At 47.8% G+C, this 20445-nt stretch overlaps 10 protein-coding genes across 10 annotated transcripts; 2 read left to right on the forward strand and 8 right to left on the reverse strand.

Moving 5' to 3' along the window:
• Nucleotides 1–140: 140 nt before the first annotated feature.
• FPRO_03783 (uncharacterized protein) lies at nucleotides 141–2052 on the reverse strand (the record flags this gene model as incomplete). The annotated part of the gene is made up of 6 exons (XM_031225967.1): nucleotides 141–155; nucleotides 339–580; nucleotides 704–839; nucleotides 1002–1044; nucleotides 1462–1671; nucleotides 1727–2052. The coding sequence occupies 6 exons, from the start codon at nucleotides 2050–2052 to the stop codon at nucleotides 141–143; spliced, it is 972 nt and encodes a 323-aa protein (XP_031076550.1).
• A 1124-nt stretch (nucleotides 2053–3176) lies between these two features.
• Nucleotides 3177–3954, reverse strand: FPRO_03782 (uncharacterized protein; the record flags this gene model as incomplete). Its single annotated transcript, XM_031225968.1, has 3 exons — nucleotides 3177–3334; nucleotides 3388–3543; nucleotides 3597–3954. 3 exons carry the CDS (start codon nucleotides 3952–3954, stop codon nucleotides 3177–3179), a joined length of 672 nt encoding a protein of 223 aa, XP_031076551.1.
• A 1661-nt stretch (nucleotides 3955–5615) lies between these two features.
• FPRO_03781 (uncharacterized protein) lies at nucleotides 5616–6534 on the forward strand (the record flags this gene model as incomplete). Its single annotated transcript, XM_031225969.1, has 2 exons — nucleotides 5616–6094; nucleotides 6144–6534. The coding sequence occupies 2 exons, from the start codon at nucleotides 5616–5618 to the stop codon at nucleotides 6532–6534; spliced, it is 870 nt and encodes a 289-aa protein (XP_031076552.1).
• A 245-nt stretch (nucleotides 6535–6779) lies between these two features.
• On the reverse strand, nucleotides 6780–8051 carry FPRO_03780 (putative pectin lyase precursor; the record flags this gene model as incomplete). Its single annotated transcript, XM_031225970.1, has 3 exons — nucleotides 6780–7199; nucleotides 7275–7664; nucleotides 7728–8051. The coding sequence occupies 3 exons, from the start codon at nucleotides 8049–8051 to the stop codon at nucleotides 6780–6782; spliced, it is 1134 nt and encodes a 377-aa protein (XP_031076553.1).
• Nucleotides 8052–9306: 1255 nt separating this feature from the next.
• On the reverse strand, nucleotides 9307–10620 carry FPRO_03779 (uncharacterized protein; the record flags this gene model as incomplete). Its single annotated transcript, XM_031225971.1, has 1 exon — nucleotides 9307–10620. One exon carries the CDS (start codon nucleotides 10618–10620, stop codon nucleotides 9307–9309), a length of 1314 nt encoding a protein of 437 aa, XP_031076554.1.
• A 519-nt stretch (nucleotides 10621–11139) lies between these two features.
• Nucleotides 11140–11790, reverse strand: FPRO_03778 (uncharacterized protein; the record flags this gene model as incomplete). Its single annotated transcript, XM_031225972.1, has 2 exons — nucleotides 11140–11205; nucleotides 11257–11790. 2 exons carry the CDS (start codon nucleotides 11788–11790, stop codon nucleotides 11140–11142), a joined length of 600 nt encoding a protein of 199 aa, XP_031076555.1.
• A 683-nt stretch (nucleotides 11791–12473) lies between these two features.
• Nucleotides 12474–13474, reverse strand: FPRO_03777 (uncharacterized protein; the record flags this gene model as incomplete). Its single annotated transcript, XM_031225974.1, has 3 exons — nucleotides 12474–13022; nucleotides 13074–13262; nucleotides 13313–13474. 3 exons carry the CDS (start codon nucleotides 13472–13474, stop codon nucleotides 12474–12476), a joined length of 900 nt encoding a protein of 299 aa, XP_031076556.1.
• Nucleotides 13475–14369: 895 nt separating this feature from the next.
• FPRO_03776 (uncharacterized protein) lies at nucleotides 14370–15297 on the reverse strand (the record flags this gene model as incomplete). Its single annotated transcript, XM_031225975.1, has 4 exons — nucleotides 14370–14462; nucleotides 14523–14591; nucleotides 14647–15180; nucleotides 15229–15297. 4 exons carry the CDS (start codon nucleotides 15295–15297, stop codon nucleotides 14370–14372), a joined length of 765 nt encoding a protein of 254 aa, XP_031076557.1.
• A 629-nt stretch (nucleotides 15298–15926) lies between these two features.
• Nucleotides 15927–17690, forward strand: FPRO_03775 (uncharacterized protein; the record flags this gene model as incomplete). Its single annotated transcript, XM_031225976.1, has 3 exons — nucleotides 15927–16134; nucleotides 16194–16328; nucleotides 16387–17690. The coding sequence occupies 3 exons, from the start codon at nucleotides 15927–15929 to the stop codon at nucleotides 17688–17690; spliced, it is 1647 nt and encodes a 548-aa protein (XP_031076558.1).
• A 371-nt stretch (nucleotides 17691–18061) lies between these two features.
• Nucleotides 18062–19948, reverse strand: FPRO_03774 (uncharacterized protein; the record flags this gene model as incomplete). Its single annotated transcript, XM_031225977.1, has 7 exons — nucleotides 18062–18185; nucleotides 18245–18597; nucleotides 18647–18705; nucleotides 18756–18940; nucleotides 18991–19282; nucleotides 19340–19722; nucleotides 19776–19948. 7 exons carry the CDS (start codon nucleotides 19946–19948, stop codon nucleotides 18062–18064), a joined length of 1569 nt encoding a protein of 522 aa, XP_031076559.1.
• Nucleotides 19949–20445: the final 497 nt, after the last annotated feature.

Below are 20445 nucleotides of genomic sequence, written 5' to 3' on the forward strand. Positions count from 1 at the left end.
CAGGGCTGAATCAATAGCTCAGTAATTTTAGACCTTGGCTCTTGGTCACACAGCGTTGATAGGCCAGTCTAAAATGGGTCGCGCTAGAGCTGAGAATTGATGTCTCTGAAGAATTGACTATTTGTTATGAAAGTAGTTATTCAGTTATTCATAAGCTGCAGATAAAATTATTACTGCGAACTGTGGCAGAAGCGGCTGAATACAATGAATGTATGGAGTGTAGAAGATCGTGGATCATTAGAAGTCTCTCAAGAAATCCTCAACGGCATCCCAGTCGTTTGATTTAAGCTCACGAAGATTGAAGCACTGAGAGGTTGCAAGTGAGTGAAGATGCTTACAAGATTCACTGCGAACCCAAAGCGCCCAGCTTTGCCAGCACGACTAGCCTGACGATTGTACCGGTAAGCGTCGGCATCCGGGACATCGTAGTTGATGACCATGGAGCTAGAGGGAAGATTAACACCCCGGGTCTTGCAGTCCTTTGTAATGAGAACCTTGGCCTGCCCAGTCACGAACTTCTCCAACAGCCTTTGCATCCCGCCATCGTCAGTTGCATCGAACAGGTTCGTCACGGCGTGGCCTTTATTTGTGAGTACAAGATGTATGTTCTGCGCAGAAGCCCTCCTCTGTAAGACACTGAGTTAATTTTACGTCGTGAGAAATAGAGCTAGGCCACTAACTTCAACAAATATGATCAACATACTTATCGTCACAACACCAGGAAGTTTGCAAATGATATCCAGCTTCTCCCGCTCCCCACTGCATCTGAATAACAGATGAGCGATCTTGTTGGTACCAAGCTCGATCACCTTCAGCTCGTGGTTCTCCCAAGTATTGGACTTGAGCATATTATTTATATACCCCGAGGTCGATGTTGATTGATCGGAAAAGAGTAGAAATTGGATAGTTTGTGGCGACGCTCTGGCGACTGTCATGCATTGCTGCCCTAATCCTTGAGAATCCACAAGATAATCGACGTCATCAATAATAAGGAACCTCACCTGAGACGTCTCGACGTGGCGACGACGAATACAGTCCAAAAGACTAACCAGGTGTAGCAATAATCACATTTGCCTCAGCCTTTGCGGTTGGCTTGCTCGCCACAGTGATAGTTTCTGTAACAAGGCCCTCGCAAAATCTGCCTATCTCTTTGATGCACTTTTCCGTCTGGCGTACCAGTGAGGGAGTTGGCACTATTACTAATGCCTGGGGCTGAGTGGTCGAAAGGTAGTCTATGCGTGACAGGAGAGCGATCGCTAGCGCTGTGGTTCTGCCAGTTCCTGGAGGGTTACTGGCGATCACGTTCCGATGAGGATACAGTGCGAGGGCAGTAAGTACTGCCTCTTGTACATTGGTGGGCATCTGGCAATTGAGATACCGAAGACCTTGTAAGATAGGCTCAGGTCTTGCGGGACAGGGCGTCAGAAGGCTTTAAGGGCGGAGGCGTGGGGAGTAACTCACACAACGAGCAACTCAAAGGGAATTTGGGAATAAAGCTTGTCTTGGGCCAGTGACTCTATTACCTTAGTGTCCGCGACGAGAAGTTCTTGCACGGATGATCCAGTAAGATCCTTGGTAGCAGAGTGGTCGAACGTAGCTTGCAAAGAGTCTTGAACACATAGTTCGTCGTCTTGGAGTTGGCTCTCTTGACTCGGTGTCATTACCAGCTGCCTACATTCATTACTCAGCTAATAGTTCAACTGTAACATCAAATACCAAAACTTACTCTGTCTCATTGGCCGTACTCAATGCGACACGTTGGATCTCCTCCAATATGTCATGATGTATGTCCTGGCTATATTCTGAAGTGCGGGGCGTCTGAACACCAGACGTATCTGGGTAAGAAGCACGATAGGACTCGGGCTTCTCGATCGCCAATTGGTAGAGGCGCTTGATGTTCTCAACCACGAGTTTCAAGTTGTGCTGGTCTTTATCAGAGTTGCCAAACTTGCAGAGCCCTCTGTGGTTGGCGTCTAGCTCGACAATCTTCCATACGTTTCCAGGCAATTCAGGACTAACGGACTTGCGACAGACAATCTGAGATAAGCACATGTAAGCATATACCATGAGATTGAGCTCAGGTAACCTACGGAATCGGATGATCCCCAAAAAGAGACAGTACTATACTGAAGCGCCTGGTGCCTCCATGATTCGAGCTCGGAGAAGATGCTTCCAGTCTGCATCGACTCAACCAAACCAGATCGGGTCTCATGATCTACTTCTCTGGCGATTGCCGTGCCTATTTCACCAAGTTTCTGAGTATTGGGCTCATATGGTGTTCCAAAAAAGACTATGCCAGTGGTATTATCTTTAATGGCACTGTATCCTGGGTTGCTATGGGCGTTGATCAGGGCTTGTTTGATCAATAAGCCCCCCATGCTATGGCCAAGTAGCAGAATTGGTCTTTCGGGACAATCTCTCCTCTTAATGTTGATGACTTCGAGGAGATTATCCGCCTTGCTCCGAAATTCGTCGAGGCCTCGACCATATGCCGCAGTCGTGTTGTACTGATATAAGAAGATCCGACAATCAGAAATATGATCTGGAAGATCTTTCTGTAGCCAGAGACGGCCCTTTTGACCCGACTGAGTTCTCCACGTGTCGAAGGCGTGTTTCTTCTCACCTTTCGCTGGCGGACCAAGGCCATGGACGGCGATGATGCTGGCAGAGTTAGTGTGATCAATACTGCCCGGCTCATTACTTACTCTATCCTCGGAGAGGCATAACCCGAAGCTGACTTCGGGTCCGGATGCAGCTGGTGGAGTGGCTATATGCTAACATGTCAGCGATAGAGCATCCTCTCAGGAAAGGGCCGTACCATTATGCAGGTTGAGGAATCAAAGGGCTAAATGAAGTTTTGAATACTATCACACACCATTTCAAGATCTAGCAAAGAAGCGGAGTGATTTCTTTGCTCTGGTCGTGTTGCGTAAGCGCCAGCCTTGTGCGGCTGATTTTGCAGGAAATGCACCAACCAATTGTTCTATTGGAAGAAGAAGCCATGCATACTTACATAACGACTACTCGCCAATTATTCCACTTTTTCTCAGAAACCAGCGCTGATTCTTGCATAGATGAAGCTATTATGAATTACTGGCGCTAAGATGCTTTGTCACATATACGGGATATGGTAACTGTTAAGAGGTATTTATAGATCACATATAATACTAAGACACTTAAAATGTATACGATGGGATGTTAACATCACTAATAACCCAGGTCTTGCCACCGTCGCTAGTAGTCATCTCGCCGCCAGTAACGCCCTCGCCCTTTCCAAAGGTCTGGATGTAGTTGGGGTCGGCAGTATCAAGGATGATCTTGGTGTCAATCCACTCTGAAGTGTTCTGTTAGTATGAAGTCATAATTGGGTTACTTTTTACGACTTACGGTGAGCACCAATGGTTCCACAGTCCGAGGCGCCGCACTCCACAGAGCTGCCAAAGCCCATGGCTTCGTGGCCCTTGGAGGTGGAGAGAGTAGAGACTTGCTTGCCGTTGATGGAGACATACTGGACGTACTCCTGAGTGGAAGCATCATACTTGTCTATGGCAGGCGGTCAGTTCAGCCCTTATAGTTCGGCGTCAAGTGCTTCTTACAGTGCATGGTAACACGATCACCCTTCTTGGCGGGAGTCTGGTGCTCGTCCTGAACGGGCAGTTGAGAGTTATCTCCAGTCTTGGTGAGAGTGTAAGCGAAGATACTCCACTCGTCGGACTGCCAGTTATCTGCAATCGACTGGATCAAGTCACCCTTATCGGTGCCCATTCCAACCCAAAGAGAGGCAACACCAGTAGAACCCTGGGGAACGTCGGGAAGGACAAGAGTTGAAGTGGCCTCGCGGATCCAGGAGCCAGAGCCAACGGGACCAGTGCTAAAGGCAGGGCCCATAGCGGCGTTGGCAGTGGCGACGGCGATGGCCGCGAGCACGGAAAGGATCTGGTTGGAAGAAGGCATGTTGAGAGTTTGATATTTGGCTGATTAGATCAATCGGTGACTAGTTTACTTGGCATCTCGACATCTTTATATGTCAACGCAAAACATTAAATAGCAAAACAAATGTCTATTGTAATTGGCGGACAAATGCCCGAAGATCGACGCCCAATTCGTTGATCAATGCACGTTCGATGGTTGGTGGAGATAATATCCGAAACAAACTAGACTACCATGACTTGTTGTTTCGGAGTGGACCAGAATAGGCGAACGGGAATAGCTCGGTGCGCGGATAGAAACAAAAGCGATTCGCTCCCCCTATAAAAAACGAACAAATTCCAACTGTCCGAGACGACTAACATTGAAGTGCGCGGGAATGGAAGTGGTTGTGTCGCATAGGGGTGACTAATTACGGACAAGGACACTCCATCTTAGGACGCACGTCCATCAAGTCATGTCCACAACGGAGCACAATGCTCCAAGTGTAGAGGACTTCTGCCCCCTGAGGATGAGCAGTTTAGGTGTAGGCACTTCTGGGATGTAATCCGAAATGGTTATGGTGTTACCAGAAAGTCTATGAAATGATATGACATAGGGAATTCATGAAGAACTGACAGACACCTCGTTTTAAAAATTTCTTACCTTTAATGGGATGTTCCTTGTAAAAGTGATGTCATATCAATAACTATAGCGAGGTAAGGCGGGTGATATAAGCATGAGCCGTTGAGTCTCTCAACCCAGAATGGTGCTCTCAAGAGCACACTAAAGCAACGTACCAACCACGCATAACCGGGTTATGCAATAGCTTTATCACTTCAGTAGCACCTATCAAATTCCTCACCCCCAATGCAAGCAAAACGGTTGCAAAACGGTTACCATGGTCATCAGGCGAGGAGTTTTTCCGGGTGTCTGGAAGATTTAACCTGAAGCCTGGCCAGACGGCCGTACGTGCGATATACTCAACCGGCCAATAAAAACTTCTCTTTTGATATCAATCCTCTTGGTGGTCTGATAATACATTTTAAATGCGGCTTTAGTAATGTGTCTGGTAAGTATCTCACTGACCTGACCCAAGCTCCCATTACCCACGCAGGCATTTGATCTTATATGGAATACTGATTAGAATACGCGATAGGCTGGAGGAGAGGCAGGAGATACCTACGTTAGATGGAAACTTCAAGTAAGGATAAAGACAACGTCAGCGGTTGTCCGCAAAATAACTTGCCTGACGACCAACCTCTTGAGCTTAAGAGCGTTGATTGATTGACTTGCATCAGCCACCGAACCAACCACTGCCAGCTGTTTAAGCTTAATCCTTGTTTAAACACAGCACAGAGCAATGGTTAGATCACATGAATGACATTCTCGGCTTTAAAACCTGATTCCAGCGGCGCAGCTTGCTATTCTCGACTGTGCCACACCAACCTAGACCGAATACAGCAGGTATCAGTAGTCCTTTTGATGCCGAGTGCTGTTTGGCCCCCAAAAAGATAACCAGTCGGCCACATTCAGCAGTAGGTAATGCGCCACATTGCGTTCCAAGTTCCAGTGTCCTTGGAGACCCAAATACTTAACTTGCCATTGTGCCAGTATTTGAGCATCTAATGCTATTGTTAGGAATACCTAACTTGCTTCGCTATATTGTAAGCATTTCTACTTAGAAATCTTTCGAATCTGTCAACAAGATGCCTACCGCAACCTATATCTCTCAGGCTTGGATAACTAACTTTGGGCCGCTAACAACAACCCATACGGCACCAGCATCATGCGCCACTGAAACAAATCACCTTTACTTTGGTGCGGAGAGCGACAAACCTGAATATCACTGGGCTAACCCTACCTGCACAATGCAGCTGTATGGGAAATGCATACCATCCGGAGATCAGTATGATCACCTTATCACGGCATCATTTTCAAAGACCTTTGATATTGGGTTTTACCATTACTACTCACCAGGTCTATACTGCCCCTCCAACTGGACAACCGTGGGGAAATACGTGCAAGGGACGGGTAGCGCTGCGCAGATATCCGGGGCTCTTACCATGACGGAATCAGAACCCGTGATTAAGAAATGGGAGCTAGGTCGGCCATTCCCTGCAAATCCGTCAAGTGTCTGGAATGAGGTATTGGAACCCTCGGAGACACTAGCCGTTTGTTGCCCAAGGTTAGCTTTCCAATATCTTTCGAGGCTGGCGTTTTGCTAATCAACTCAGCGACTACAAACTCGACTTTAGTGGAAATTGCTACTCGGTACTTGGTGACGTGTCTTCATATGGATATTCGAAGATCTGCGGGTTCGCTTTCCCGGAAACCGTGGTACCATTGACAAGCACCATAAGTGGCCATGAGGTCAGGAAATACACAGGACCTATTCCTCTGTCTACATTTACACGAGATATGCAGACAGGGGAAATGAAGGGAGGTAGCCCTATTGTATCAAGAGTTCCAGCAGTGGCACTTATTCATCAGGAAGCGGATTTCACCAAAGCTGGTGGAGACGATGATACTAAAGAGAATTCAGCAAACAGGTTGAATAAACGCAGTTGTGCCATGCTCCTGCTAACAATGGGAGTTATGACCACACTTGCGATATCGGGGATGTAGGTTTATGACTAAGAATAGGATTTGTATGACAGAAGTTTGCATCTGCACAAGAGAACAGGACCTTTGACTGTTTCAAGATTAAAATACCATACTGTATTGTCTCGCTCTGATTTGGTAGAAACCGATCAACCGCAGTAAACTACAGCAACCAACTGACATTTAATTGAGCACTATGTACATGCTAAACTATTCTCGGGCTCTTAAAAGCCTCACTTCAATCCCCAGCCTTCCTAACTTCCAAAAGTCTAAATGGTACCAAAGCCAGCGCTCGACGAGAGACCGGTGATACTGGAATAAGCGGCAGCAGAGGCAACATTCTTACCACTGAAGTTGACCAGGAAATCGGTGTCGCTGCCTGAGAGAGTGCCAGAACTTCCGAAGCCGTTGACTTGGCATACATGGCCGAGGTAGGAGGAGCAGACGGCATTGGCGGAGGTGCTGGGGCTTGAGAAGAGCTTACCAGCGAAGCTTGATGCCTCAAGTGGTGTAGCAACGTTCTGGAAGATGTTGCCCTCAGCAACGACCTGGCCGCCAGCACCGATTTCGAAGGCGTGTCCGGCGTTATCGTACCAGTAGTTGTTGACAGCGTGGAGAAGGGTGTTTCCGCCGACCTTGGGGGCACGGCCAGAGGTCTTGTAAATGTAGTTGTTCTTGAAAGTAACGGTCTATTCAAGTAAGTAAATTGTCAAAAAGGTTAAAGGGAATTATCTTGTTGAACAAGACATGGGAACAGGGCGTACATCAGCAGATCCTGTAAAGTAAAAGCCCCAATAGTGGTAGCCGTTGCATGTGGCTGACCAAGACGTAGCACCGTCGAGCTTGTGGTTCGAGATAGTCACTCGGTTACTTGGGTTGTTGCCAAGAACAATGTGTTGTCGGCCAATAAGCGACGTAGTAACATGATCAATCCAAACAAGATCGGTGTTATCAAGGGCAATGGCATCACCTCCCCAGACGTACTGAGGGTTAAGGTTGGTGATCTGAATGTTCTGGATAATGACATTCTTGGCACCCTTTGCAATATATAGGCCCTTGCCCTTGATGATACCCTTGCTTCCTACACCGACGAGACTCTTGTTCGATCCCACGAGAATAGGGTTCAATGCAGCATTGTCATACTTGACACTGACCTGTGATAGGATTGAGAGGTTAAAAGGGCTTCAGATACAACAGAGAGGTAAATAGACACTAACCTTGGGCGCGTTAGGCTGGTAATTGGTGCACCAGTTATCCTTGTTGATGGCAAGCTGACAAGCTGAAGCAGTGCCATAGGGGGCACAGCCAGTCGCGCTGGTCGTGCCCTCAGTTCCAGTGAAGTCAAAGGTTCGATCCAGAATGATAACTCGGGCAGAAGAGTCGCCGAGATAGGACACGAGCTGGGCGGTTGTCGTGGGAGTAACAGCAGCGGCTGAGCCACCACCTGTGACACCTTTGGCAAAGCCTTCAGCGGCGCCAGTGACACCAGCAGCTCGAACAAAAGCCGCAAATGCGGGTGCGAAAAGTACTTCAAGTCTCATTGTGTGATATGAATGAAATGGTAAAGTGGTTGAGAAATCAGAACTAAATATTTTTATTGCTTTGGACATTCACTCGCGCTTATATATACTACTTGACATGGATGGCGGATCACGGCATGTGGCTTACAAGCACTACCGGACTAGAACCACTAAACCTGTTGGCATGTAGATAGTTCCATGATGGTGGTTTAGACCATCCACTACTAGCTTCGGTATGATACTTCAAGCAAGGCTAGACCGGAAGATGCCAGCTCCGCATTTCCATTCTCGAACATTTCGATCCGTTAGATACAGGGCAGATTGTTCAGGAGTGAGCTAAGTGACAAGCTTACAATGTTAGGTTGGAGTTGTTGAGCTAGTGCATTCGGTTATTGGTGCGTAATTAGTTAGGCATCTCCGAGCCAGTCAGGGACCACTTAACCTGTCAAAGGAACTAAGGAAAAGGTCATCGCATCTAGACTTTAATACAGCTTTATCTAAAGTTCAATAGTTTGTTTACTATTTAGCAAAGCCGGTCTCTTTCTCAGCTGACTAGATCTTGATGTTTTAGTGCATATTCCAGCAACAATTAACTGTTTCTCAAGTCCAACTCGTCCAGACACGTTCGAATTCTCAATTACCTCGAGATTGAGTATCGGATAAGTCTTCATGCTAGTTGCAACGGCACACATATCCGACAAATCCCACTTCCCGTGGTCATAAGACAATGGGCTAATATTTCCACCACTGGAGAGTTGATAACCTGCAGATAACGCCATGTAACCCTTTTCCACATCACGTAATTCTCAAGACAATCCCCACAGTTATTATCTCCGTTCATTACCGAGCGCTCGATTTAGATGAAACAGTCTAAGAACCGTCATACCCGAGCTTTTAATCTTCAGCCCCAAATAACCAACTGGCCCAAGGATAACAGGTGGAGAAATCCATTTCTTGAATGGTGGACAATAATTGAGCTAGCGCTTGGTGTGTTCTGGTAGAAAGCAATAGGAGCACGTAGACACGAACATGTCAAGGCAGCTCAACTGAGAATAGCCAGGGAGACAGCGCGAACTTGAATGAAGAGTTTAAAGGCTCGGACAGTTGATTCGTGCCCAGGCAGCTTGATATATACACATGCCAGATCACAGGGATAGAACTATAAATTGATATTGTAGAAAGAATGATATAAACGTACGATAAAAAATAAAGTATTTACAGGAAGGTTATGTGTAAATAAAGAACCAGAATTCCGACCAATTCATATGAAAACCCTTTAGCAATAGCTCTTAGTCGTAGCTTTAGTAATAACTCCAGCCCTGATCAAGTCAACATAACTCCAGTAGTCCCTCTGGATACCTTGTCCATCCACGGGCGTATTGGAGTAAGACACAGCGGTCCAAAAAGCACCACCAGCGACATACTTCTGCCACGCATATCGCTGAGTATCGAAGATCGTCTTGCGGTTGGGCACAGACAACGTGTTGTTGTACATGGTCTGCAGCGACCATTCACCAACAAACACGGGAAACTTGGTCTCCTCGGCAAGGTACTTTGCTTGCCCGCACACAGCAGGTGCGACATACTGTGAATAGGTACCCGATGCGGCAAAGTAGTAGACGTGTGAGTCGATGACGAGATTGCGCTTCTTGTCGAACAGTGGAGACCAGAAAGCCGCGCCTTTGAAGTTATCTTGGAGCATGACTGGGATACGCTTGTCTACAGCTTCGACACGCTGGAAAACACCGTTCATGTACGTGAGAATCCAGTTGGTAGCTTTGTCCGATAGACCAGCTGCTGAGCCAAAGCCTGCCAGGTTATCGCTGGCTTCGTTAAGAGGGGCGATCGTAAAGGCATTCTTGTGGCCGCTGGCTTTAACAAAGTCCAGAACCTTGTCAACAGCCTTGTAGCTCCAAGCCAGATTGGTAGAATTGTAAAACCAGCCATCATGCCCAAAAGCTTCGCCAATATCGAGGTTGTTGATACCACCGGGTAGAGAGTGAAGTCCAATAATGATGTGCATGTTGTACCGTTCAATGGCATATTGAGTGATCTTTCGCAGATGTTCCTGCTGCTTGCCGTGATAGAAAGCGGATCCAGGAACCTTGACCCAAGCGGCGTAAGTGGTAGTGATGCGAAGGGTATTGACCCCGACCTTGGCAAGCGTATCGATGGTAGAAGTATTCAGAAAAGATTCGTAGCGCTTCTCCAAGATTGGGCCACATTGTTTGCCAAGAGCCTGGCACAAGCCCCATTCGTCGATACTAGCTGCGGCCTTGGTGCCAAGTGAATTCCACCAGATGGGGTCATGGGTCTTTTCCTTTGCGAGCCAAGCACCCAGATTGACGCCATTGGCCTTGTATGTCTTCCAATTGATGAACTTGCCACTTTCGCATCCCTTGGGGAAGTTTATCGTGTGCTCATATCGTTGGCTGTGGGGTTTGACATGAGGAATACTGAAGGGACACTGCTTCTGATACTTGGCAACCTTGCCATGATTGGCCGCACTCGTTGTAGAGTAGTCAGGCTGTGGCGCCGCGACAGCTGTTGAAAACAGCAAAGCTGTAGAGAAAAGAGAAGAAATGTGCATGGCGATAAGAAGTATCAAGACCTGAGTGATTGGGATTGAAGCGAAACATCATCAAGCTGAACTGAGACATTCTTATAGATACGGCCTTACAGATTGAGATCTCAATCGACGATTAGCGACTCCGGAAAATCCGAAATGAGCTGAATCGCCATCTCCAAAGACTAGAGGCAAGTTTAACGGTCAGATCGACTAATATCAGGAGGTACCCACAATTTGCCGTTTTCACAAACCAGACCGGGACCAACGCCAATAGTCTCAGCAATAGTTCACGGCTAGTGATATTTCATTAAACAGGCAGAGAAAAAAGTCTTCAACGATATCTATTAATACACAATTACAGTATCACAATTGGCCCGGATTTTCCGATGGAGCCCATATCTTTGCAAATAGATCAAAATGTATTGTCATCTATTCAGGCTGGTTCGCCACTGAATCTACATCATCCTTCAAGACTAGAAGTTACCCAACAACCGTTCCCAGATCCAGATAAGGAGCCCGAAACCTGTTTTCTAAAATGTCTTAAAGTAGGTCCATGATGTTGTTGGAGATGTCGTCAATGTTTGATCCCCACTTATCGGGGGATGTCTGCCGGGTATTAGTATGTATTCATGACGTTGATAGACAAAGTCAACTCACCTGCAAGTAGAGTATTCCATCTTCAATGGCTGCCTCTCCACTGCTTCCCTCAACTGTATCAAGGATGCGAAAATGAACTTCTCCCTTCTCCATAGCCTCATTCAACGCCTCTTGCAGCATGTCATCGCTGTCGAATTTACGCCACTTCAACGTACTGACCAGGCCACGGAAGTAGTTGAGTATAAATGCACCGAGGTATTGATGAAAGTCGGTTCCGTCCTTGGTCTGCTTCAGTTTCTCATAAACCTCCTCGAAGTGGGGGTGTAAAGTAATGTCCCTGTGGAGGATATCCTTCAGCTCAGACTGTACGTCGGCAATGTCTGGCTCGTAGTCCTCACGGATGCCTTTGCGGGCATAGAAGCTCAGTGTGTCCGTAGTAGGGGCCAGACTAATACCCTTCTCCAGGTTCTTATGCCAGAAAGCGTCGCCAGTGTTGGAACCGAGTCTGTTGGCGCCGAACACTATAGCAAGCTTCCCATCGCTTGTGAACTTGGCTCCGCATGCAACAAACGTTTCTTCCTCATCCACGTCCATGGTGAGAACATGAGCTGAGGCCAGCTTGTTGATTTCATCGTGGTACTTGGGGTTTCTTTCGAGTTCCTTGATAGCCTCCTCGACATAGCTGACTTTGTGAGCGGGTGTATCTGGCTGTGGGAAGCGAGTGTTGTCTTACTTTGCAATCATCGAGCCTGGGCTCTCACGGGCCCAAGAGTCCGCCGCGCCGTAAGGCACTATAGCAAGAGCCTCAATGTCGATTTTCCAATCAACACCAAGCAGTACTTGCGAAGCGTGCAGGGGGTTTTCCAGGTCTCTGCGCTCCTGGCCAACCTTCCCTCTGCTCTAAGGTCCTATCTCTATACGTTTTGTCAGGAGATTCCTGGAAACAGTGGCAAACTTGCATTTATAAACTTCACTATCTTCGAGAAGAACAACTCTGTCAAGAGCACGTGTCCTTTAGCGCCATGGCCAGGTCGTCATTGGCAATAGCTGGGAAAGATCCGTATCATGTCATCATCGTCGAGGCGGCCAATCGATGATAGGTCTGCAGAAAAGCCCACATGTTGGAGCAGTCTTCTAGAGTGAATGATGTGCGCGATATAATCACTGTAGCTGGTAATTACAGGAATTATGTGACTTAACCGAGAGAGCTTGCTTCCTCAGGTAGATTAAGAATTGAGACCTTTTCCGTTGCATAAGCTTTTTACTTATTATGATAATCACCTCCCCAGGCGATGGAGCTCAACATCACTGCCTGAGTCCGTGCTGTCAGTATGCTCACTGACCCTTACTCTTGCAGCAACATCCCTTCTCACTATCTCTTGATTTTTCTTTATAGGCTTAAAGACCCAACGACCACATTTATTCCGCATTGAATCCCTTATAACGCCCCGGCTAGTCGTAAAAAAGATCAAAGCGTTCCAGAGACCTTGCAAGGGCATAACGGCGGCTATGGCAACTTGGTATGAGTATGGAACATCACGGTTAAGTAGACTATGGATACGTGTGATGCTCGCAGGGACCCACGTCACAAGGACGCTGAGTGTAAACATGAAGGTTGTGAATAGATACGCCCGTTTGATGGGGTCTTTGAGCCAAAATTTGGACTTGGTGCTGCTGGGGTTCGATGATGAGGATTGTTGCTTTTGGTTGGGAGGAATTGGGTCCACAGTCGTGGCATTGGGAGTTGATTTCTGAGTATCACGTACGGCAGTAACGGGTGCATCTTCGGATCCTTGGACATCAGTGTCGGTATTTGTTTCTGTTACCTGTTGTTGGTCAGCTAAGCTGTATTACCACTTGAAGGAAAGTTGCTATACAGTTTGGTGATCGGTTACTGTGGTTTGAATGCGCGAGTTCAAAATACCTCGAGCTTTGTTTCTCGCTCGAAAAAGACGAAAGCCAACCGCTGTGTTTAAAACGATTGACGTGGCAATGCAGATCCATACAAAGAGATATGAGGTAAAGAGTCGTATGCTGACCCAAGATTCTCGGATCCAACACCAGGTCTGACGAGACGTCAGTTTATCGTTGAAGCCTGTACTGATTTGTGACTTACAGTTGTTGCTCCATAGACAGGACCACGCGCCGGAGTGGAGATGAAGAAAAGGGTAAAACCCGAGATGAAGGGCCCTCCAAAGCATATCAAAGAATACAGCCACTTATTAAATGTGTGTGGATTCGACTGGAAGAAGACAATCCTGAAGGTGTTCACCGACATGCCGAGAGACCACCACGCGTCAGACTGCATGAATCTGCATTTAAGGTTAGGATGTACTCGGAGTGGCTACTGAGACACGGATATTACTTGCATGTGTACCAAGAAGCTTTGCGCCCTGCAAAGCGCCGAGTCCTCACCACGAGCCAATCCATCGCGCGCAATAACCGTGCCAATGCTAGCGCCCAGATTCGCGATGCTTGCAAACACGATAAACGTATTTCTTGGATTGCGCAGCCTCGGTATGCTCCCGTACGTCACGAAGATCAGCGATACAGCCACGAGGCTGATTGACGAAAAGACCCTCTCCAGCAGCGCCAGCCGTTCTAGCTGAGAGTCAGAGAACATCTCGGTCGCTCGTGCGATTGATTGAGTGGCATTTGGGCGGTGGTGAAAGCTGCAGTGGCCCAGCTCAGCGGTGAGCGGAGAAAGTTTGAGAGCTGGGAAGATGGGGCTGTCTAGGTTTCAGTATTTCAACGGTGCAATCCTGGTGGCTTGAAAATTTGCCTGGCTTTGGTCGGGCGCCGAAAGATCGGCGCGCTGAAGAGATAGCTCCAAGGCTATCTATTGGCTCCGCTTGAAGGCATGATTCATTCCTCCAGTGCTTACAAGGCTAGACTAGACTGCTTGTTCCCTTATCTAACCGTATTAGGCATGTCGTATCAACCTGCGCCCAGCTTACCCCGAGACAGTACGCGAGAGTGAGACCTGCATCCAGTCTGTAGCTGTTCCTATTATATCTATGCCTAGACATTTAATCATTGGGGAAGGGGTAGACATGACAAATCCCTTATACTAAATATGGGCGTATTTATACCGCAGTGACTTCACAAGCTTCAAAGTAGAGAAAGGTGGCTGTTAATAAGGACTGTCTGTATACGTAACAAAAGCACTGACATTAATATTCGTGAGTCTCAGAAAACGTTTCATAAGCTGACGGGAGTGGCACATCCAATTGTCGCGCTCGATTTGGGCCATACACATCTGCCTTCTGATATCACGAAAGAATCATTAGTCACGGACATACCTAATCGAGATTCGCATAACTGACCTTTTCTGGCTTGGCATCTGGCGTCGGCATGAAGACAGCCTTGCCATCATTGCCGAAGTACGCAAGGTCCTGTTGTACTGTCAGATACCGTGAAGTACAGTTCAACAAAAAGCAAGTTCTTTACCTTGTCAAACGCCAACTGGTTCTTCTTGGCAAACGTGATCCAATTCTCACTAAAGGGTGCGCGAGTCACTTCAAGACACCGGAAGTGCCAGATCTTCCACTGTCCATCCTGCTTAAGAAAGTCCAGAGCATAGTGGCACCAAACCCAGTGAGTCCAGACTCGTTTCCCGTCGACGTTCTTATCTTCAGGCTCATAGAGAAACTCCGGCATGGTCCCCACGTTCTTGGGGTCAGCTAAGCCACTTTCAACTCCAGCCATTAACCAAAAGCCCTTTGCAGTTTCGCCGTCACCTGCAACTTCGATCAATGGGGTGGTGGTTTCGTGTAGGATCAATTTTCCGGGAGGTGAGGGTCGACCGCTATGGTAGGCCATGATGCTGTCGTAGTCTGTGTACACTCCGACGTTGGTGTATTGCGCGTGGACTCCAGGGGTACCGCGCTTCACCCATAGAGCCTTGATCTGTTCATCCTGGAACACATTGTGAAGATGCATATACTTGCTGAATACGTTCTCTACCTCTCCTCGATCGTAGGCCTAGCAAGATTAATTATTGGTTTTGAAGAGTGCTCCTGCGTCTCTTACTCGCTGTGCTAGCTTCTCCACGGCAGCGAGTCTCGCCTCGAGGGTGGAACTGGAGTCTTGCGAAGCCATTTGTAACCTTCTGGGAATATTCGCAGTATTTCCAAAAGAAGGCTGTTGTGAAGATTGTGTTTATCTATCATTGCCACCATCAAATGTCATGACCTTGAATTATATAGCTATCTGTCCCTTACGCTATCAGGCGCTTTACTCGTTCCCGAGCCGAGACCAGATCAGACAGATATCAGAGCATTACAAACCGAACTGACATTAAACCGTTTAAAGTGACCCCGGATTATGCAGAACATCTGTTGACAACCACCATAGATCATCATACCCCGCGTTTTTCAGAGTTTAAGCTGTTCGGTTGTTTTGTCGGCTCCACTTTCCCGGCCCGTTATTCGGTTCGGATCCGTTATATTCATTGATTCGTGAGCCATACGAATAAAAATTAACCGTCATTTTCGGATCCAGCCTTTCGTTCTTGATGACATCTCGTTAAGTGGAAATGAGCTTCCCCGCATTCTAGCATCGGGTTGTCCACTTTCTCCCCCGCTTCTCCTACATCAGCCTCACATATATACTATGAATCTTCCAGGTCCCATGTCCTGTCAACTATCCAAGCTACCTAGAGATTTCACTCCAGACGCGGCTCCCCCATACTCCCAAGTCTTTATGTAAACCAACTGCCGGGGAACGCTATGGCTGGTAAAAACGAATACGCGGAGCACACCGAGGAACCAGATAAAAGTCCAAATGCATCATCAGGACATGTAGAAGGGAATGCCCTTCTCGTAGATGCCCATGGGAATGTTAGACGGCTTCCGATTCCTTCCAACAATCCCAATGACCCGCTCAACTGGAAGTCCTGGAAGAAATGGGGTGTTATTGTGACCTGTTGCTGGTTCTGTAAGTAGAGCGAAACGAATTCCTAGATATCTCAAGGCCTGGATTAACGTTTCCAATAGCTATCATGGGACTGGCATTGATTGGTGGCCTGGGACCAATCTTGGGAATCTTCTTCCAACTCTACGGTCCACAGGGATATGGGCCGTCTGAAATTGCATTTCTCCTTACTCTGCCATCTCTTTGTGTTGGTCTCGGTAAGCTAACATCAACTTATACGAAAAGAATTTATTGTTATGTATTAACATTCAGCAGGCAATTTTATCATCCTCCCAGTAGCATTAGCATATGGCCGACGTCCAGTCTTCTTGATCTCGACTGTTGTCCTTCTCGCCGCGACGATAGGCTCAGCGGCCCAAAACAGCTATGATGGCCATCTAGCAAGCCGTGTCATGCAAGGCCTCGCCACCGGTGCTTCTGAATCTCTGCTGCCGCTGATGCTTACTGAAGTTACCTTCCTCCATGAGCGCGGGCGTGTCTTTGGCTTATACTGGACCGTCCAGAATGTCCTCAGCAGCACGATGGGCTTGACCAGCAGTTATGAAGCTGCAGCTCTTGGCTGGCGATGGTACTACTGGGTTTTCGCTATACTTGTAGGCGCCGGCCTGGTCCTAGCCTGTCTCTTCGGTTTTGAAACTCGATTCCAGAGACCAGTTGTCAGTCTGGATGGAAGAGCTGTGTTGACAGACGACTTTGGCGTCACGCATGTCGTTCCTGACAGTGAGGCTCAGGAGTATCTCGAGCGCCATGGCATTGAGGACCAGCGGGGAGATGAGGCTGACGTCCCGCTGAAAAGTTATGGTCAGATGCTGAAGCCGTGGGGCAGTTCCCATAAAGCGCCTGGACAGATCATGCTGCTGTCGTTGATTCGCATGGCTCAGAGCATGACTTCTCCCGCTATTCTCTTCACTGTTCTTGCCAGCTCAATCACTCTCGCTTGCGTAGTGGATGTTTCGCTTACGTACGATGCGGTTCTCCAGCAATATGGATGGAATCCAAAAGACATTGGACTCATCAATCTTGGCGGTATTATCGGCGGCCTACTCGGCGCTGCATATTGTACCTTGCTGGGTGAACCTTTTGTTATATGGATGGCTAGACGGAATCATGGCATCCACAAGCCTGAGCACAGACTAATCGTCTTGATGCCTGTGGCTATCCTCGGATTCGCAATGCTCCTACTTTATGGTTTCATGGCCACAGCAGCATTCGAAGGCAGTGGCTCGTACTGGGGTATCCTGGTTAGCTGGACGCTCTTCCAGGTAACTTTTACCAGTGTCCTCATTGTCACAACCACTTTCGCGGCTGAGGCTAGTCCAAAACACCCAGGACCAGCTCTTGTTATGGTCATTGGAACTAAGAACATTGTTTCGTTTGGTGTTGCATACGGACTAACGGATATGGTCGAACACGGCGGTTACACATGGACCTTTGGGGTACTGGCTGGCATCTTTGGGGCTATTTTCGTCCTTGGAATTCCTATCTACATGCTTAACCCGAAATGGAGGGAGTATGTTACAAGGGCTGAGGAGAAGAAGGGCATTACTACTACAGACTAGAGTTGAACATTGTACTTATTACTGCCTAATTAGGTAGTAAGTAATGCCCCCTTTCAGTAGCTTTAGCCGCCAGCGACCTGCCTGTCCCAGCACCGCCAAGTCTGCTATCAAGATAAATGAAATAGAGTATTAATCAAGAATAGCGCGAGGGGAAAATTTCATCCAGTGTTTAGAGAAATCTTTGAAATCCTCCCGTGTAGGAGTTCTCATGGTGAGGCCAAATTCGAAATGTAAAAACTTCCGAGCAGATTAAGTTTGGTAATGGTTCTCTATAAACACGACATCGAAAGAGAAAGTCTCAATTAGGACAAGATCCCGTTTATCATGCATATTTCCACTATTGACCGTTCATCGGAAATCTGAGTTATTCATTATTCCCCTTCGTTAGCTTCGTTGAGTAAGTCCCAGTCGATGTGAGGGCCATTGAACTTAGATCGTCGCTCAATCCATAGAAGGCAAACGATCGTGAAGAGACCAACAATGACGGGTGCATTGCTTAAGTTGAGGATTAGATGCGAGCTTGAAAAGATAATACTTCCTAAAGGACTACTTACTAGTTCATGGAGCCCGCAGTTGTTGGGTTTGTTTGCGGAAGGCAGAACACAACACCAATGACAATCATAAACACGACCGAGTACAGATTGACTGCATAACCAAGTTTACCAAGGCTGAAGGCACGTCTTGGCAACTTATCGCGGCCTTGTGTAAGTAACACTCCTTGGGGGATAACGTATGAAAGATTCAGCATAAGGCAGGTTGCGTTGATTATTGAGTTGAACGCTGTTGTGCTTGCGACATAAATCAAGCCGTAGAGAGCGCAGAATGCGGCAGAGAGGAGAGTCGTTCTCCAGGGAATACCTCGCTTAGGATCAATATGTTGCCAGTATTCGGCGAAAGGAAGTCCTTGCTGTAGGCCAATGTCAGTCATTACTTGTTGCAATGAAGCCCTTACTTACGTCGCGAGCAAATGCCCAGGTGATGCGGCTGCAGGTCACCCACTGGCTTGGGATGCACGCTAAGAACCTGGTCAGAAAGCATTACACGGTACCGAGATTAGGGGCTTACTATAGTAAAGGAACGTTAGGTAAGCTTGCAGACCAGTGGCAGCAGCCTTGCTCCCAGTGGCTTGGTAAAAGACCTCAAAGCTTGGGAGAAAGGAGCTCTGGACGGCGGACAAGTCCTTGATGCAAAAGAGCATAGCAACGGTCCACGGGATAACTATGACAATACCCATGGCCATGCTCATGTTCCTAGATTTTAGTTAGTTTTAAATCTCCACTCAAAGCCTCGATCAACTGACAGGACCTGGGGAAGCTTCCGGCCTGGGTTAGGCAGCTCCTCAGCGATATGTGTGACAGCACCATTTGCAGCGAAGCAGTATAGGGCAGCAGCAATGGAAAGGAGCCAGCCTGTACCAGTATTCCAGCCGCTGATGCCACGGTTCTCGAGTATAATTGTACCCGGGGCGTAATCTCCATCAGCCATGCCTAAGCATACTGCAATGCTAAGTACCATTCCAATGAGGGAGAAGCCTGTAGTCGATTCGGTCATGAAGTCGAGATATCGCTGCTTGATCGTATAAATCGGGATCACTGTCGAGAGATAAGAGGTTAGTAGAGGCCTTTTCAGTACATGTCCCTGTAGCTTACGTGACAGCACAGTGACACCCAGATAGCAGAGATAGACTTGATATCTCTGTTGTGCGAAATCAGGAAACCATGCCGCAGCGCACCCAAATGCAGAAATGGCTGTATAGATCAGACCCGAGCATGTGGTGATCCACCACGCAAGAATATTGATCGACCCTGTGACATAGGCGCCAAAGTTGCACGTTTTCGGCGACGCGATAATATACGTAAAGTGGTATTGTCCACCAGAAGACGGAAACGCGGAGCATAGTTCAGCCAAGCCGAGGAAGACGATCCACTGAGCGGCAGCGGCGATAAGGAGGGCAAACAAAGTAGTGACGCCGCCTCCGTAGATGAGGACGAGGCCGAAAGACGAAGCGTATGTGAGCCACGAGTTCGATATACTGTCGTGAAATGCGTGTTAAGATGGGATCATGTGGTACCATAAGGAACGAACCTGTAAGCCAGAGAAAGTGCACCCAACCAGGAGAAAGATCTCTCGAGTTCGGCTTTGTGTCCCTGGGCACGAAGACGCCTGTCGTCCGCGTCGACGATAGACCCCCTGCTAACCGAGGGGGCACGGTCAAGGGGGGCGACCCGATCAAGATCTTCGGAGGGCTTCTTATCCATGGTGTTATTGTGAACAGTTGACAGTCAACATGAGTGATGAGGGTCAATTAGTCCATACAAGGAGATGGTGGTTTATATGGTAATTGACAACGCCACATTCAGACATGTCCTGGCACCTGAGGGCGCACTACAATACGTCAAATCTCACTATCAGGGTGGAGTTCCGGCGCAGCCGCTATCAGGCGAAAGACCTGCGCCTTTATCTGCCCCCCTTTTCAACATTGCCAATGCCAAACTGAATTGGGAAGCTTCACCAGCCTTCCCGTTGGTAGAGTACAATTTCCCTGCCTCGCTACCCCAGATTGTTATCGAGATTGTGTTTAAGCGACGCCAAGCCTTGGTCTTATCTGGTGAACTGGTGCAAACGGTCCAGAACGGCAATACAACTTCCCATACAGTGGCGATATCGGACAAAGGGAACGTTGCTAGGAAGACGTAATTGGATATTGCTGTTTTAGTACATGATAGGATGATGCGGGGAATTAATACTAGATTAG

This window comes from Fusarium proliferatum (genome assembly GCF_900067095.1).
Source record: "Fusarium proliferatum ET1 genome assembly, contig: FPRO_scaffold002, whole genome shotgun sequence".
Classification (NCBI taxonomy): Eukaryota; Fungi; Ascomycota; class Sordariomycetes; order Hypocreales; family Nectriaceae; genus Fusarium; species Fusarium proliferatum.